The sequence below is a fragment of the Anoplopoma fimbria genome, chromosome 22 (assembly GCF_027596085.1).
Source record: "Anoplopoma fimbria isolate UVic2021 breed Golden Eagle Sablefish chromosome 22, Afim_UVic_2022, whole genome shotgun sequence".
Lineage (NCBI taxonomy): Eukaryota > Metazoa > Chordata > Actinopteri > Perciformes > Anoplopomatidae > Anoplopoma > Anoplopoma fimbria.
Window position 1 is genome coordinate 7,801,714 of NC_072470.1, and position 14,713 is coordinate 7,816,426.

General features: G+C 44.1%; 1 protein-coding gene across 1 annotated transcript in view; it reads left to right on the top strand.

The window, feature by feature from the left end:
* Positions 1–14,713, top strand: part of scn1lab (sodium channel, voltage-gated, type I like, alpha b) — a 38,129-nt gene that overhangs the window by 10,178 nt on the left and 13,238 nt on the right. The window contains exons 5-17 of the mRNA XM_054623976.1: positions 337–465; positions 2,218–2,309; positions 3,951–4,250; positions 4,968–5,031; positions 5,913–6,054; positions 6,770–6,976; positions 8,824–9,102; positions 10,492–10,833; positions 11,350–11,482; positions 11,628–11,866; positions 11,984–12,157; positions 12,696–13,052; positions 13,204–13,737. Of these exons, the coding sequence (XP_054479951.1) occupies positions 337–465; positions 2,218–2,309; positions 3,951–4,250; positions 4,968–5,031; positions 5,913–6,054; positions 6,770–6,976; positions 8,824–9,102; positions 10,492–10,833; positions 11,350–11,482; positions 11,628–11,866; positions 11,984–12,157; positions 12,696–13,052; positions 13,204–13,737 (2,992 nt within the window). The remainder of the gene's footprint in view (positions 1–336; positions 466–2,217; positions 2,310–3,950; positions 4,251–4,967; positions 5,032–5,912; positions 6,055–6,769; positions 6,977–8,823; positions 9,103–10,491; positions 10,834–11,349; positions 11,483–11,627; positions 11,867–11,983; positions 12,158–12,695; positions 13,053–13,203; positions 13,738–14,713) is intronic.

The following is a 14,713-nucleotide window of genomic DNA, read 5'->3' on the forward strand; positions in this document are numbered from 1 at the left end:
GTAATTATACTTCGAAAAAACAATATTTTCTAAAACAGCATCTCTATAATACTTTCTCTCTAAGGCATGTATAGTGACAAACTACTGACAAATTTGATCAAAGACGATGCTTAGCAAGCATTTGACAGATCAGCAAGGCAAACCGAAGCACAGATCCACGGTCCATCAAAGCAGATCAATACACACACTGCAGAATATATGGGAGATAATGTAATAGTCAAGAATCCCATCAAGAAAATGGTTGTCTAATGAGATTTGATACAATGTAATGTTAAAAAAAACAGTACCCAGAGTTGTTAACCGACGTGGTTATTTCTCTCTGCACTTGTTCACCAGGTACACATTCACAGGGATTTACACCTTCGAGTCCCTCATAAAGATCCTGGCCAGGGGCTTCTGCGTGGGGAAGTTCACTTTCCTGCGGGACCCGTGGAACTGGCTGGATTTCAGTGTTATCCTCATGGCGTAAGTATTCTGACAAGTGTTGTTAGCGTCAGCTTAACATGATCCGGCGTAGATTAAGAGGCCAAACGCTTTTAATGCTAATTTGGCGCAGCAGCCTATTAAGTCCCGCTGAATGTGAGAAGGAGACGAGAGAGAGAGAGAGAGAGAGAGAGAGAGAGAGAGAGAGAGAGAGAGAGAGAGAATAGGGTGCCTGGTGATCTGCAGCTTATTTTGGAAATCATGGCCAGAAATCTCAACTGTACTCTGTTATAATGGATGTGAGCCCCTAAAGCATGGAGCGTCTTGGCCCGTATTTGTGCCACGCCTCAATGACCACAAGTGATTGTCTTGAAACCACAAAATAAAGCCTTCAGCATTAGGTTACAATGTGAATGTATTGTAGTATAGTATTGGTTAATCACTGGTCTCTTAATGTAAAAAGGCTGAACAGGCAAAAATATCGTTTTTTTTATGTTCTGGTCAATTCTAAGATGTCTGGCTTCCATAATAGGTTTCTTTCAAACATGTTATGTTAAGCTATGTAACGATACATATATATATATATATATATATATATATATATATATATATATATATATATATATATATATGTATATATATATATATATATATATATATTGTTAAAACGTCCGTTAAAGATATGAATATAAAATTACCCTACAGTTGAATACACTTTAAGGTGTTTGTTTTTCTACTTTGTCTATTTGTGTCTTTTAGCTTTCTTCTAAATTCACCAAAAGTTAGCACTAGATAATGCCTTACTATCATATTTCAACATAAACATCAGATAACTTGCTATGCACAACTATCTTTCAATCTAAGTAATCAATTGAGGAAGTTTCATTGTGATGCTTATTAGTTATTGTTTTTATTTTTTTAATGTATATCATTTTACAAAACATCCATTTAAAGGCCATTGTCTCTAAATTAACTCTGAGCCAGAAATCTCAACTTCAGTAGTTACATACACCAAACTTTACAGTTTTATTCCTATCTATATTCTGAAAGTGGGGTTTGTACCATTTTTTTTATTACTAAAGATTATGGCGAAAATGTATTTTATTAATGGCTATTGAAATTCAAATTGAAACCTTTTTTATAAACAAGGCTTATCCAATATTCTTTCTTTAAATGTATGCACATTCGCCTATATTCAATAAGATAACGCCTCATTTGCACATTTAAACAATTTGCAAGAGCCTGTAATCCAAAAAAGAAATTCCCTTATGTAAGTAATGAGCCCAGGAACATTCATGGTGATATCTTTTAGCTCAAATGTTTGGCCTGAAGAGAGTGGATTGTATCTCCTGTGTGTGTGTGTGTGTGTGTGTGTTGCTGTGTAGTAACTGTGCATTTGATCCTGCAGGTATGTAACAGAGTTTGTACACCTAGGCAATGTTTCAGCTCTGCGCACGTTCAGAGTATTGCGAGCTTTGAAAACTATCTCAGTGATACCAGGTAAGGCTGCTCCGCGCCTGCCTCCAGCACTCCTGCCATTTGTCCTCTGTGCGTGACCGTTTGCCGTTCCCTCCTCTCCTCCCCACCTTCCCTCCCTCCCTCCCTCCCCCCTCCCACCCCACGACCCACCTTTTGTCTCGTCACTCCGTGTGTGTGGGTGCCTGGTTTGTGTGCGTGCGTGGGGCATATGTGCGTGCGTGTGTGTGTGTCGTCCCCCCCCACACCTTTTTCCCCAATTGCCCACCCTCTCCCCGACTCCCCCCCTCCTCCGACTCCCCCTCCCTTCCCTTACAGATATGTCACAGAGTTTGTGGACCTGGGCAATGTCTCAGCGCTGCGAACCTTCAGGGTTCTGCGAGCCTTGAAAACTATATCAGTCATCCCAGGTGAGAGAGCCATCACGGCCCCCGTAGGGTTAATGAAATGCTAACGGCTAACTGGCATTTCGCTAACATCCAAGCAACCCCCATCCTCCCCCCCTCTCAGCTCATCTCACATTAGCTAAGCCTGACGACGCCCGTCGCCGTCCCTCATGCTGCCTTTTTCGTCCCCAAGGCCAGTAAAAGCTGGAATCTGGCTCCAATCTGCACGGATTGACAGGATTCTGAGCTTTTAGATACATCCTTTAAGGCAGAATTCCTTTTGGTTGAAATCTATTCTTGCCTTGGGAGACTTACAAGTAGATTTTTGTGCACTATTTGTTTGGTTTTATTCCTTTTTTTTTTGTTGCATGAGACATTGCAAAAGCCGATCTTCTGGTGGCAAGCGCTCCTGTGTGCGCAGGGTTCCTCCTTACCTTGTCCCCCCCCCCCCGCCCCCGTGCATGTCCTGTTCAATGTTGTGTGTTTTTTGGGGAAATTGTGACATGATGAGTGGTGGTTTGGGTATTCTAAACACTAACACTATTCACATCAAAAAACTAACAAAAAAAATGTAAACCATCCAGGAGAACTTACGCTACACATTCTAGCTCTAAGCATTTTGGGCTCTGTTTATGTGGCAGTGCAAAGCGGTGCTCGCACATGTTGCTATTTTCCTGACCTTGAAACGCATTTTTCTTTGAGATTTACACGCAGAGCTCAGTGCACATCGCACAAAGGTGGGTGGAAGAGGTGCAGCAAGCTGGAGAGTGGTAGTTTAAATGATAGTAGGTCTTTAATGTCAAGAATGGACATCCAAAGACCAGGTCTGGTGGACATTTCGGGAACTAGGCCAAGGGCTTTAGAAGACTGATTCCACTCTGGCATCTGCACGCTAAATATGTAGCTAGAGCCAACCGTTTATTAGCTTAGCTTAGCATAGAGTTACTTCCTGTAAGTCGCTTTGGATAAAAGCGTCTGCTAAATGACTGTAATGTAATGTAATGTAATAGAGGGTGGAAAGAGTTATCCTGGCCCTGTCCAAAGTTAAGAAAATACATCGTCCAGCCCCTCTAAACCTCAATTATTATCAGACTGTTCCTCATTTCTTTAATCTGTAGAAGGTCTGTAGTTTTTATTAGCAGCTCAGGAACCAAAGCATCAATGTGACTAGTTGAGAGGATAACGAGCCATCACCACAATCACCCCTCCAGCATATTAACCACTTCACTAAACCCACTTGTGCACAGCGCTATCTCAATATAGATAAAAACAACATGTGCGCTTGGATACATCCTCCTGTGCGCCGGTCTTTGCGACTGCACTGCAAAAAGAGCTCAACGTAATCTTCTCAGTGGCATTTTTAACCAGACACAATATCATCAACACATTGTTTTTTAAGGATCACTCTCCCATAGAATTATAATGGGAATGAGAAACGTATATTTCTCTCAGGGTTTATCCACGATGAGCAGTGATCCTTGTCAGCCTGGTTCCTGTATGAAAGCAAGCAGTTCATACAGGAACCTCCACTGCAGATCCCCCTGGCTGCTTGCTACTGTGAGCTCTTATTAGCAGCTCCTTCTCTACACAAGCCTGTGGCTGTAATTATCACTCTGCCATGTCCCCCCCTTCCTCCCTTCCCCTCACCCTCTCCCTCCCGTTCAGGCCTGAAGACCATCGTCGGCGCGCTGATCCAGTCGGTGAAGAAGCTATCTGACGTCATGATCCTCACCGTCTTCTGCCTCAGCGTCTTCGCCCTCATCGGCCTGCAGCTCTTCATGGGCAACCTGAGGCAGAAGTGCGTGCGCATGCCAGAGACCGGCAACGCCACCAACAGCAGCAGCAACGGCACGGCCGACAACGACACGGAGCTCTTCGGCGCCACCCTGCTGGGCATCAACACCACGTTTGCACAGAACTCCACAAAGAGCTCCTTCAACTGGACGGAGTACATCAGCGACGAGGGTAAGCGAAAGTGGGATCAACCGGGGTCAAGTTAGTTTCCGCCCCAGACGGTCAGAGTCAGATACGGGCTGCTTCATTGTGCAGAGACGGGGCTGGGTGGGGAGGTCAGGCACTGCTGGCCCGCTGCCGTGATAAGGAGTGACAGCAATGGCTGGTGGGAGAATGCAGCAGATAATCACCACAACAATACAAAAACGCCTCAACTTTAATCCCCCCCCCACTCCCACCACTACATTCCGTCATTCTCCCATAACTCATCTGTGTGGCACGAGCTGCCTAAAGCGCTGAAGGAGGGGTGAGTCACTGACCGCCAGAGTGAGCTATCGAGGAGACCGGAGAGCGAGAGACGACAGAGATGATTAAAGCCGCTTAGATGTTATGACGTCCAACATCTTTATTGCATCAGTGATGATTGCCTCTAAAAAAAGGCTGATGCGATTTGGATTTAGTGACAGTTGAGTACCGACACACACACACACACACACAACACACAAACCAAAAAAAACCCACACCAAAACATGACTAAGATGTTTGGGTGTTAAAACGGACACCACCTTCCTCCAGGCCAATGTACATGAATACACCACACACGCAAAAAGAGAAACCCGCAGGCTGTCTTTCTGTTTCCCCTCACATCCTCTGCTTCACCCTTGTGACGTGGCTCTGACTGACCCCATCCCTCTGTCTCCCCCCCACCCCCACCCCTCTCCCCTCTAGGAAATTACTATTTCCTCCCGGGCCGTCGGGACGCTCTGCTCTGTGGGAACGGCAGCGGCGCTGGGTAAGGCCTCCACGTGTTTTATTCATGCGGCAATATTAGAGGCACCGCAGACACAATTAGCGTTGACACTCGCCGCTTCGCTGAAGCATTACGGGAATCCACACTGCTGGTTGACTACGGTTGCATTTCATTTGATGTGTTTTGGCAAATGTTGAAACTTCATACTCATTAACCTCATACTGCTGCTGAGGGAAGCTTATTGATTAAAGGTTTAATGACTTATGTTCTTTTCTGAGATGGCTAAGAAAAATACTTATTTTGGTGTAATCGAGAGCTGTAGTATTGGCCTGACTTTTTGTCCTAAAGAAGCCTATTGGATCAGAGGCAACAAAAGTCCAATATCGTGTACACTATTACAGTTCTTTAGAAGCTTTCAAACCCCTATTCAAGGAACGTTTATATTTTAAATGCTCCTAACCAGGATTTCATTTGATCAATTATTCAGTATTTGTGTCATCAGTCTGACTCAACAGGCAGTTTCATAATAGATGTCTGAATGTGTTACATAATGTTAAATGTTCTAATATGGGGTTGTATCAAGAGGAACCAGCGGTGCTGTATTTGAACATTTAGGAAATTCAAACATCTAACTGATAATATGAAACTTCAGAATGCTGTATTGTACTACAGGTAGCTTTTAATGCGAGATATTCTACAACATTTGGATGAATTAAGCTTTAATGAATACCATTTTGGCTTCAGAACATTGCTACTAATGATAGAGTTAAACCAAAAATATAATCTGCTCGTCTCTGTTTACACAAAAACTGTTAAACATGCAAAAAGAATGTTCTGATACATTTTGATATTTGAATGTTAAAATACTACAAATGGCACCTCTAATGCAACGTGCCGTTCATAACACCTGTGTGTCCTGACAGGCTCTGTCCAGAGGGCTTTTTGTGCGTCAAAGCCGGCCGCAATCCAGACTACGACTACACCAGCTTCGACACGTTCAGCTGGGCCTTCCTCTCCCTGTTCCGACTCATGACCCAGGACTTCTGGGAAAACCTCTACCAGCAGGTCAGAGGAAGTCATTACTCATCATTATAGAGACCAATATTTAATCCTCCCTTGGCTTCAACTAGCTATTGTTTTCATTATCGATTAATCTGATTATACGTTTCTATAGTAATAGATTCGTTGTTTGGTTTATTTAAAGTAAGTAAAAAATATTGTTTTGTCAGTCCAAAACTCAAAGATATTCAGTTTAATATGACGTTTGCTATTTTAAAATAAAGTTACCAACTATAGCTTTAATTGATTATTAAAATAGTTGCAATAAAATCATTTTCCTCGTCAGTTGACTAATCGATTAGTCGGCTTATCGTTGCAGCTCTAATTGTATTTACTATCTATCCGTAAAGGCTGTTGACAGTGAACTTTAATGTCATTAACACATCACATATTTATTATATAATATTCATTTGTTATTCATGATAAATTATTATTTGTAAATATTTGAGCAAAAAAAAAACCCTGCAGTTATAGACTAGGCCTGTTATGTAAGGCTGCTTTGTGTTCTGTTTTGAACTGCAGCAGTACAATGAAGCAACTTGACATTTGCAAAGTTACCAAACAATGGGATGACCCAAACAAACTGAACACCGTACAGTACATTATGTCACTTCAAAGAACAGAAAGAGACAGAAATCCATCTATGGCGTCCTTCTTTTCCCTCTAATACATAGGTATATTTGTAAAATATATTTCTGTCCGTCTGTCTTGGGTCCATCAGACGTTGCGCGCGGCGGGAAAACCCTACATGATCTTCTTCGTGCTGGTGATCTTCCTGGGCTCCTTCTACCTGGTCAACCTGATCCTGGCCGTGGTGGCCATGGCCTATGACGAGCAGAACCAGGCGACCATCGAGGAGGCTCAGCAGAAGGAGGAGGAGTTCCAGGCCATGCTGGAGCAGCTGAAGAGACAGCAGGAGGAGGCGCAGGTAGGACGTCCATCTTTGTCTGTTCAAACTCAAGTTAGAATTGAGCTGTTGCTCTTTCATGAGAGGGATTATCTCAAACATTTCATTTGGAAATTGTTGAGGGTCCACTGAGTAGTTCATTAAGAAAGTGATGTTTTAAGCTGCTAAAGCGACAGGGTCAATTAAGCACCTACAATAGTATTAAACAACAAAGACAATTGGCTGGGAGAATCTCTTTGTATGTAACTAGGGAGACTCTGTTGATTCTTGGGCTTAGAGTGCCCAGCTGCCAAAAGAAGCGTTGCCCCGGGCGACCAAAGGGGGATTCACTGTCCGGGACGAGTGACACCCCTCTGCTGCTCCCTCAGGGGTCAAGAGTCCTTGGTCGACCTTAAGAAGGATCAATTAGCAGCTGGACACTGAGTGCAAATCAAACGCTGCATAGTGGGAATGGAAAAAAGCAGCTATTTCGGAAGCTTATGACGACAAAGCCAGACAGTCTATTTCTGTCCTTCTACGTGTGTAACACGGAGCTGAATCAATGGCTAAACCATTGAAAGAATCAGTTAAAGTGAACAAGCTGAGATAGTTAAAGGTAGATGGTTGAAAAGGTACAGCTTGAATTGAATACAAAATACAAAAAGGACATTAGCACTGACAATTCCAGTAAATATAAACATATTAATACAATTTAATGCAGTGTTATGTACAGTAGCATCCTCTGTAGAATCAATTGAAGACATTTGGGAGAGAACTGGTAGCTAATGGGGGACCACTTCTTCCCCACCTCCTACAAAGGCTGTTCAGCCAGATTTATCAGGCTTGTGCACATTCAGATGTTGTTGTTGGTTGTGCTGTAGTTGCCATGACTGACTGTGACTCCTCCTGCTGCAGGAATAAGTCCTGAAATCAGGAAATGAGTCAGCTTTTTTGCTCCTCCGGTGCCCTCGTCAATGTTTTGTTTTTATGTGTTTCTGGTTAGATGCCTGAAATAAGGTCTGTGGTTAACACAAGCTGAAGGGATTTAAAAGTTTTGTTCTGTAACATTAAATACGTCGGCAATACTCCATTCAAAAAAGTTGTTTGCTAACAAGCTGCTGAAGACTACTAAACCTCATCAAGATTTGGTGACATGAAGTCATCCAACCGTTTAGGTCTTTTAGAGCTTAACGTTAGCCTTTTACTTCTTGCTATTTTATTCACGCTTCAAAAATCTCTAAAGTTATATTCTTCACAAACGTGTGTTTCATTCATATCACCTTTTTTTTTCATATTATCTTGCTCGACAAAATGTGCAGTCATTCAAAATCCATTTGAAAATCCCCAGTGACTTTTTGTCCAAGGGAACAGGTCTGATGCTAATTAAGTGTTGGCCTACAAATAAACGCCAAAGCACCAGGTTTTAACCACTACCATCCCCCAACCAATTTCCAAAAGCTTTTCATGAACATAACGCAACACATGAAAACAGCAGATCTGTTCATGCACGTGGTAGTCAATTATATTTCTTGAGGAAAGATGCATCAATCCTGTGCCTCTGATGTTGTTTTTCTAGGCAGTGATTTGAACAATGCTGCTAAGAGTAGAATTTCGTACTTGTTTTATAAAACATAAAGGCTGGAACCTAACCCAGCATCCACACGATGTCTCTCTTCCTCTGTGATTATTATAAATGCAGGAATTCAGAAATGTTTTGCTTTTGCATTAAAAACAGTCAGGCGTCCATTTTTAGAAGGTGTCTGAGGCTTATTTGGCTCTGCATGCTGCTGCTGCTGCTCTCAGCTCTCTTCCGCTCCCGTCGGCGAGAGCCTTTGAGACAGGCGCCGGGTCACCATGACAACTGTGCTTTTGCTCTGATTGGCCGGCAGGTTGCCGCGGCAGCAGCCACGGAGAGCGGGGAGTACAGCGGGAGAGGGGGCCCCACCTCTGAGTCGTCCTCGGGGACGTCGAAGCTCAGCTCCAAAAGTGCCAAGGAGCGACGCAACAGGCGGAAGAAGAGGAAGCAGAGGGAGGAGGAGGAGGAGAGGGGGGGGCGCGACAAGTTCCGCAAGTCTGAGTCCGAGGACAGCATCAAGAGAACCAGCTTCCGCTTCTCCATCGATGCCAACAGGCTTTCTTATGAGAAGAGATGCTCCTCGCCCAACCAGGTAAATACTTCTCTGACAAATACGATTTGTCATTGAGTGTTACCTGGTAAATTACACACAACATTGTCACATCACTCCATTGAAATGAAAAGGTTAAATAACTTTAATCCAAGATGAATTCTGATCAGACTTTAACGACATAGGTTTGAAATGAGTAAATGCATATTTCAAGTTAAGCAAAGCGCTGTTGCACAATTAAAGAATAATAAATAGAGATTTATAACTACAGTACCAGTCAAAAGTTTGGACACACCTTCTCATTCAACTACTTTGAAGAATCTAAAATATAAAACATATTCTGGTTTGTTGAGCATTTGTTTGTTTACCACATAATTCCATATGTGTTCCTTCATAGTTTGGATGTCTTCAATATTAATCTACAATGTAGAAAAAAAAAGAAAAAATAATAAAGAAAAACCATTGAATGAGAAGGTGTGTCCAAACTTTTGACTGGTACTGTATGGGATTCTTGCTCACCCAAATCAAAACAAATAATTAATTCATTTGGATGCTGTTGGGACCCCTAAGTAGACTTTTAAAGGAGGGGGAAAGTGTTTACTTTGGGCTTCTCTGTATTAATGTTACATAGTAAGCTAGCTATCTAAAAAGTCAGTTAGTTAGCCTCAAGTCACTCATGATGACTCGGCAGAGAAGCTCAAATTTCTCCTCCTTTGGGAAAAACTTGTTGACCGAATTATTGAATATGTCCCAAAAAACAAGAATTGAAAAAACAGACAACAGCACAGTAAGGGGGAAAAAAAAAAATCAGTAGCAGCATCATAAAACTCAACTGGGTCTGTCCATTAACTTTCTCCTTGGAAACAGATTTTTTTCCTCAATCTATCTAAAAAGGCAGCCATTTAAAATTTAAACCCCGGTCAAGTGTGAGTTAAAAGCCAACATTTGAATTTGTTTACATTTTTGGTGCAACAGAATCTACTGATGTTTAAAGAAAAGTTTAAATTAAATCTTTCTGAATTCTCATCTTGCTTGAAGGTTTGATGCAACATGATTCAAAGTTAAACCATGATTTAATTGAGTTTGTAAATGTATTTTTGTAGGTGCAACCCAGCCAGAGCTACTTAAAGCAAATAAGTAAACTTCAGATTTTCTGTTTTCTATTTTCGAACAGCGTCTTCAAACTAGATGTAATGTGTTAATTAGTGAGCTTAAGAAGTGCTGGTAGGCTGAGTTTGTTGCCTTCACATTGAGCCAGGCTAGCTGTTTCCCCTTGCTTCCAGTCTTTATGCTAAGCTAAGCTAAGATGGCTGCAGCCTCATCGTAACATAAGACTGATGTCAATCTTTTCTTTTCATCGAACTCTCAGCAATAAAAGGAAATAAGCTCTGCATTCTTTCTGTTTTCTGTCTGCCTCTCTCCTTCCATCAGTCCCTCCTCAGCATCCGAGGATCCCTCTTCTCACCTCGGAGGAACAGCCGCGCCAGCCTGTTCAGCTTCCGCGGCCGGGCACGAGACATGGGCTCCGAGAACGACTTCGCCGACGACGAGCACAGCACCTTCGAGGAGAGCGACAGCCGCCGCGGCTCCCTGTTCCTGCCGCGCCGCCTCGAGCGCCGCTGCAGCGCCGTCAGCCAGACCAGCCTAGGGGCGCCGCGGTTCATGCTGCCCGCCAACGGCAAGATGCACTGCGCCGTGGACTGCAATGGCGTGGTGTCGCTGGTCGGCGGGACATCTGTAACAGCCTCCCCCGTAGGTCTCCTGCTGCCTGAGGTGACGCAACTGATTGTTTCATGCTTTACTTTCCCATTGACCTACTTTATACCACATCAAACACCTGCAAAATTGATTCATCCAGCTGAGCCTGAGACTCTTGTTTCTTGTTGAACAACAATGGAGCTCTATGGCACTAAGGAAAAAGATATATATATATGGCTTTGATACACACGCAGTACTTGTTAGTAGCATGCGGCTATTGATGATTTACTGGCAATAAGAACATTGAGAATTCTCACCCGTCTCCTTTAAAGATCCTGCAAATTCACACAGGCGTTTTCACTTATATTGACTTGTTAGACTCCTGCTTAGGTTGAAGTTGGGTGGAGCTATGTTGGAATCATGTGAGGTCACTAAACTTCATGAACCAATGAGAATGGTGAAGGTCTGATAGACAGATGTCAATCAAGCACAGTCTCAACATGCCCACGCAGACATCAGCACAGATAATCTTTTTGGACTTCCTCTTTTGCCCATATACCTTGACACAAATGTTTTTTATTTTTCTCTCAGGGTACAACTACTGATACTGAGCTCAAGAAGCGGCGGTCTGGTTTTCGCAAGCCATCCATGGATTATTTAGATGAACCGGTGGGCCGGCAGAGAGCCATGAGCGTGGCCAGTATCCTCACCAACACCATGGAAGGTCAGGATCAGGCCATGTATCTGTGGCACGAGTCTTCCTCGTCTTATTTTCATGCCGTGACCTCGTAGTTCTGCAGAAAACTAGGGGGGACAGCATAAATGTGTTTTTTCATTACAATCAAACATGGTCATCTTTCGTTCTCCAGAGCTGGAAGAGTCGAGACAGAAGTGCCCTCCTTGCTGGTACAGGTTCGCCAACACCTGCCTGATCTGGGACTGCTGCCCCGCGTGGCTGAAAATCAAGGACATCGTCAGCACGGTGGTCATGGACCCGTTTGTGGATCTGGCCATCACGATATGCATCGTCCTCAACACCCTGTTCATGGCCATGGAGCACTACCCCATGACCAAAGAATTCAACAGCGTACTCTCAGTTGGCAACCTGGCAAGTACCGTGTGCTGCACTTATAAACTCTCTGAAGGACAAGACCAGTAAAAAAACAGATATGTAAAATGTCTCTCACAATGTCAAATTAGAATTTTGCCCCCCTTGTGTCATCAGGTGTTCACCGGCATCTTCACAGCGGAGATGTGCTTCAAGATCATCGCCCTGGATCCCTACTACTACTTCCAGGAGGGCTGGAACATCTTCGACGGCATCATCGTCAGCCTGAGCCTGATGGAGCTCGGCTTGGCCAACGTGGAGGGCCTCTCCGTGCTCCGGTCCTTCAGATTGGTAAGAGTGATGTCTCATCACAAAAGCTGCATCACGTGATTCACCCGCTCCTCGTGATGAGAAAAGAAGATAAGATTCACCTGTACTCCTGGGGTCAGGTCCACGGTGGCTCTCTTAATAACATTTGTGTTATTAAAGAGGTAATGATGTAATGAGAGCTTTTGTGCAGCACATGAAAGGTCCCACTGAGAGTTGTTGTGGCCTTTCGGGGAACAGTGTGGGGTTTTTTTCTTTTTTCTTTTCTGTTCACCTGAGTAGCTTTCTATGACGGTTGCTGTGCTGCGAGGCTCTTTGAGGACACAGTCAGTGAGCCTTTTCACATTGAGATTGAACAATTCAGTATTTGCAATATGACATTTTGGGAAATGTGCTTATTCCCTTTTTTGTGAGATATGATTGATACCATGAACTACATATAAAATATCCAAATAGAATACAATTATATGTAAATGTATTCATCTATTGAATGTCAATCATCTAGAACAAAAATCTAGAATATCCCATGGTAACTTTTAATTAAAATGTTTCATTTTCATAGCTGAGGGTCTTTAAACTGGCCAAGTCTTGGCCCACTCTGAACATGCTGATCAAGATCATCGGGAACTCGGTGGGTGCTCTGGGGAACCTGACCCTGGTGCTGGCCATCATCGTCTTCATCTTCGCCGTGGTCGGCATGCAGCTGTTTGGCAAGAGCTACAAGGAGTGCGTGTGCAAGATTTCCGACGACTGCCAGCTGCCCCGCTGGCACATGCACGACTTCTTCCACTCCTTCCTAATCGTGTTCCGGGTGCTGTGCGGCGAGTGGATCGAGACCATGTGGGACTGCATGGAGGTGGCCGGGCAGACCATGTGCCTGATAGTCTTCATGATGGTCATGGTCATTGGAAACCTGGTGGTATGGGGTTTCTTCTCTTTATTTCCTTTCTGTGATCTGGATAATAAGATTGTGGCAATGGTTTGCTTTTGATTAAAGCCAAGTGGATCTGTTTATAAGGAATAAGGTCACATGGAATTCACTTTCCCTGCTTCTATCCATTTCTCCCCAGGTTTTAAACCTTTTCCTGGCTCTCCTCCTGAGCTCATTCAGCGCCGACAACCTGGCGGCGACCGACGAAGACAGCGAGATGAACAACCTGCAGATCGCCGTGGGCCGGATCCAGCGGGGCTTCGCATTCGTCAAATCCACATTGCGGAAGTTCTTCCAGAGCTTCTGCGGCGCCGGCGGAGGCAAGGGCTCCGGTCATGCGGAGGAGAGCAAAACGCTGGACGAACTGCACAGCAACGGCAAGGGCAACTGCATCTCCAACCACACGTCAGTGGAGCTCACCAAAGACCCCAGTGTGGTGTACATGACGGAGGGCAACGGGCGGCCAGGAGGAGGGCTGGTGGTAGGGGTCGGGGTCGGGGTTGGCGGGGACACCACAGGGAAGTACGAAATGGAGGAGTGCGACTACATGTCATTTATTCACAACCCCAGCCTGACGGTCACGGTGCCCATCGCGGTGGGCGAGTCGGACTTCGAGAACCTTAACACCGAAGATTTCAGCAGCGACTCGTCGGACGTGGAGGGCAGCAAAGAGGTAAGATGGAAGACGTTGACGAGACGCCTTTATAGGAAATCTCTTGAGTCACACAGCTTTTGTATCTGATTAGCTCCTTTTATATGTGGAATAGCTAACACCCGACGCGAGCCAGTCGATGTATAAATGTCAGGATTTGCATAGAGATGGCCTTTTCAGAACAGTCAAGCAGTTTGAAAATAACATACCTGCTGACTCATTTGTACATGCATGATTCATGCTGTGCTGCCGAGGGATTCTTCTGGATTCTTCACTCTGCCTGGCAGCAGAAGAAAGAGCCATGACGAATAATGACTCAAATTTGCCTTTGACCTATGCAGCAGGTTCATTAGAGTGTATGTAACCGTGTATTTGTGTACAGTGTCACACGGATGACTTGCAAACAAACGGAGTTCGCTTTTAAACACACCTGCTAGAGGGACTACTTTGTTACTCGTTCCAGGCTTTAGGCGAATGCGTGAAGTTGTAATTAACGACGCAGCAAACTGCGATTGAAACAAAACTAAATACGCTATTGGTACAGCCTTTTTTTTTTTTTTTTTTTTGGAATTCATTCTTACAAAAGAAAATGGCAGGTTTGCTGTTAAGTGTTGCCAGGCTGCCAGTGAGCATTGGGACTGTGCTCCCTAGCGATGTCAACCTGCCACTGTGGGTGTCGTGCCAGCTCCCTGTGATTCAAAACAACCCAGGAGACTATTTCTAGCCACGGCACCACATGTTCCATATACGGACGAGTCAATGCTCTCTCACGCAGAGGCTGTCCTCCACCACAGACATTCTACCAAGACTTAATAAAGAATCAGTTTTTTGGCAATAAGTCATTCAGCGTGAAAGAAGCATCAAACTTTAGACTAATGAAATCTTAGTCAACTAAGGCCTTAACGACCAATTAGTCGACTAAGAGGGGGCAGCCCTACTCACGTCACTGCTGATCTCAACATCCCTTGGCCAGGGGTTGGTGATAATAATTGTGATA